At 41.3% G+C, this 3,385-nt stretch overlaps 1 protein-coding gene across 1 annotated transcript; it reads right to left on the bottom strand.

The window, feature by feature from the left end:
- On the bottom strand, nt 1–2,911 carry LOC140357657 (uncharacterized). Its single transcript, XM_072442164.1, has 3 exons — nt 2,855–2,911; nt 2,545–2,653; nt 1–762 (listed from the first exon to the last, which is right to left on the bottom strand). The coding sequence occupies exons 2-3, from the start codon at nt 2,646–2,648 to the stop codon at nt 330–332; spliced, it is 537 nt and encodes a 178-aa protein (XP_072298265.1). The 5' UTR covers nt 2,649–2,653; nt 2,855–2,911; the 3' UTR covers nt 1–329.
- Between the last annotated feature and the right edge of the window lie 474 nt (nt 2,912–3,385).

The following is a 3,385-nucleotide window of genomic DNA, read 5'->3' as shown; positions in this document are numbered from 1 at the left end:
GTACACTTTGTATTATAGTAGAATACAATAATAATGTCTTTCCTTCTCATTTAATTCACCCCCATTTATTTTCCTTGACAACGTTATTTCTTTGCGACAATTTTTTGCAAACAAACTCTTCATTTTTTTTGGGTGTGAATCACAATTTTGACCTTGTGTTTAAAAATATGTCATACTTTGCCATTTTTAGTCATTGCTATTATTACAAAATACAGATGCAATTTCAACCTACCCTATGCAGTTACTTCTACTTTTCAAATGTGTACTCGTTCTCACTTCGTGTACTCGAATAAACATTTATCCGCTCATCTTGCCCTTAATTAAAACATTCACCTTGGGCCCATCATGTCGTACAGCTCGACTTTAATGATGGCTTTCCCCACAGTCGACATGGCGGCCCTCACGTCCACATGCGGGCCCTGATACACCAGCCCGCTGCCGTTGGTGTCGGCGCGGGTAAAGTTACTCATATCCTTCCCATCATACATCTGGTTGTAGAGCTGCTTGTCGCATTCGCGGGAGTGCTCGAAGAGGCCGATCGCCAGCTTGTTTTTGTACAGGTTGCGGTCGTAGGGCACGGAGAACATGATGGCCATTCGCTCGGAGAGTTTGCGCCCCTGCATGTGGAAGAGGTCGTAGGTGAGCAGGCCCACTGCCCCGGTGGCGGTGTTGTCGTCTTTGGTGAAGGAGCACACTTCGGTTTTGGTGGTGCGGATTGTGGGCTGGGGAGGGTGATGGGAGAAGCCACTGGCCATGTAAACCCTGGGCAAGAGAGACAAGACATCGCAGACTTAAAACGTATTTATTGACACTTTATTTTGTACAGTTAGTTTTTTTTACTTAGTTTTTATGTTTTGTATTGCCTTGATTTTTATTGTGAAGCACTTTGGTCACTTTGAGTGTTGGAAATGCCTCTATAAATAAAGGTTAATTGAAGATTGAAGGTGAAAACTGGATCAAAATGACAAACTGACCTTAGATCAGAATTTATCAAGAGCTGTTAGCTAATAGTTAAACTTTTATACATTTTAAGCAGTGGTTGTTAAAGATGCGCCGTGTAAGCCACTGCCAGAGAAGTTACATAGTGAACCTTTAAAGGCGACACATTATGGGTTACATTTAAAGCTTGAAAAATCGTGTTTCCTCATCGTTAGTTTCCTCAAAGTCATATCTCAATCAATTCATACACGTTTGAGTAATCCTGTATTGTCTTGCAACAGAGGCTCGAGTGCTCAAAAAATGCCTGTTTCCACCTACCCCCTATCCCTGGCCACACCCCTGTACTTAGTTGCAATTACTTGACTAATTAGGACTGCGAGTTACACAGGATTCTAAAATAGTCACATAGTCATTATAAAGTTGTACCATTTGTCGTAGTTAACTCCTGATAAAACTTTACTGTCCACTTTAGCGTACTCTTGGCACGCTGGGTTTCCGCGGCGACCGCTTTATGTTGATGGATAGAGTGCGAGAGCGCGGACTCGTGAGCTTCACTGAGTGTACCTGGGCGCGGCGCAATGAGGCGGCGCGTGTCAATGCCTGATGGATAGGCAGGATGTGCTCTGCAAACCGATGTCATACACGAAACGCAGCCTTCTGAGACGCGCACTGTCCCGCCACCGCGAGACCACTGCCAACAGAGCTGAGGGAAGTGTGGAGCGCTGCGCTTTTCAGATTTATCACTGCTGAAGTTATCTGACAGGCTTCGATGATAAAAATACTCTCTCTAAAATGGTAAAATAAAAAGTAGCTATTTGTCTCTTTTTGCATAATAAGCTTTGTCGTTTAAAGGTGACATATTGTGCCTTTTTCCAGGTACTTAGAATATAACTTTGACATAACTAGATCACCAGTTTACATTTTGTTCATTGTGAATCGCATTGATCTAAATAAGCTTAGTAATAGAAACAGGTCCATTGACTTCCTGTTCAAAACGACTCAACTAATAAGCCCCGCCCCTTCATAGTGACATTTTACAACCAGAAGATTGTCATTTACATGTTTTAATTTTTGAAAAGTGGGTATGTGACATTGAGAACCCCATGTAACACTCAAATGGCCACAACTAAGAAGAGGGATGCGGGCGGGGATAGGGGCTAGGCGAAAACAGGAATTTTCTGAACACTCGAGCCTCAGTTGCAGGACAAGACAGGATTATGACTCAAAAACTGTTTAACAAGGTTATAAGCTCATTGTAGTTGATTTTATATGTCCCCTTTAAAGATCCACTGTTAAAAATGTGCATGTTTAAAATGTTGTCGTTTTGTGGTTTAAAGAGCGTTGTAATGCCATTTACGGGGCGACTACTGGACACAGAAAGTCATGATTTTTTTTTTCCAAAAGCAGTGGTTTAACTGTTACAAATTCAAAAATGTTTTAGTTAACCTTGCTGAAAGCTCTTCCCATAATTTCAAACCTTTTTCTCAAATCGAATAACAGATTTGCATTTTTGACACATCCATTGCAACTGGAATAATGAATGAATAACATGGCCAAAATTAAAAGTGCATTTGTTTATTCAAAACACGCCCGGTATACACTTACTTTGGGTTGATGAGACAGTAGTGGCTGCTGACATTGGTGATTTCAATGGTGCAGTTCCTGTTGGTGGTGATAGTCGCTGACACAGACTCTGCGTTTTCTGGCATTTTTGCTGAAAGTGACACACGACATAAGTTAGACTGATGAGAGAAATCCAACTAGCATCGTCCAAATCAGCACTTTACACGTAAACTTGTTGATAATAACAGCAGATTTTTGCATTGCATTAGCGATTGAAACGACTACACTTGTAAAGTAGTTAACGCTAAACCTTTCTATGGTATTATATCAAACGTGTGTTATTCATAGTTACTTTTTTGGGTCTGAAGTTGTTCCCGACAGCAGAGGTGATCTTGCAGGTTGACGCAGTGTTTCTCTGTGAACACACCTTTGCAGAGGCAGTGTCAGAGCGAGCTCGGGCGTGTCTCCTGTTCCAGAGCAGGAGAAACCAAACACCTCACCGTTGTTCTGCACACGTACAGTATGACCACCTGGGATCACTGCTCGGGCTGTTCGGCTCAGATATATTTGAGATCAGGTCTTTTTCTTTTTGTACACATTAGGTAATTTATTACACATAACATTATAAAACTACAACTACAAATACTGTACTTCTAAAACAGTTATTACTATACCTACTCCTACTCTACTTCTACTTCTACTTCTACTTCTACAACAACTACTGCTACTACTACTCCTACTCCTACTCCTTCCACTCCTACTTCTACAACAACAACAACAACAACAACTACTACTACTACTACTACTACTACTACTACTACTGTACAACTACTACAAAGACTACTGCAACTACTACTACAACTACTACAAAGACTACTGCAAC

This window comes from Eucyclogobius newberryi, unplaced genomic scaffold, assembly GCF_026437365.1.
Source record: "Eucyclogobius newberryi isolate DKJ021-1_F unplaced genomic scaffold, fEucNew1.0.hap1 SCAF_13, whole genome shotgun sequence".
Lineage (NCBI taxonomy): Eukaryota > Metazoa > Chordata > Actinopteri > Gobiiformes > Gobiidae > Eucyclogobius > Eucyclogobius newberryi.
The sequence above is the reverse complement of the archived record's forward strand: the minus strand, read 5'-3'. Positions and strand labels throughout refer to the sequence as shown.

Excerpts from the sequence above, each read along its gene's own strand:
- LOC140357657 (XM_072442164.1), bottom strand. The coding sequence starts at position 2,648 with ATGCCAGAAAACGCAGAGTCTGTGTCAGCGACTATCACCACCAACAGG. Across the intron at positions 763-2,544 it reads TACTGTCTCATCAACCCAAA|GGTTTACATGGCCAGTGGCT; the intron begins GTAAGTGTATAC and ends TCTCTTGCCCAG.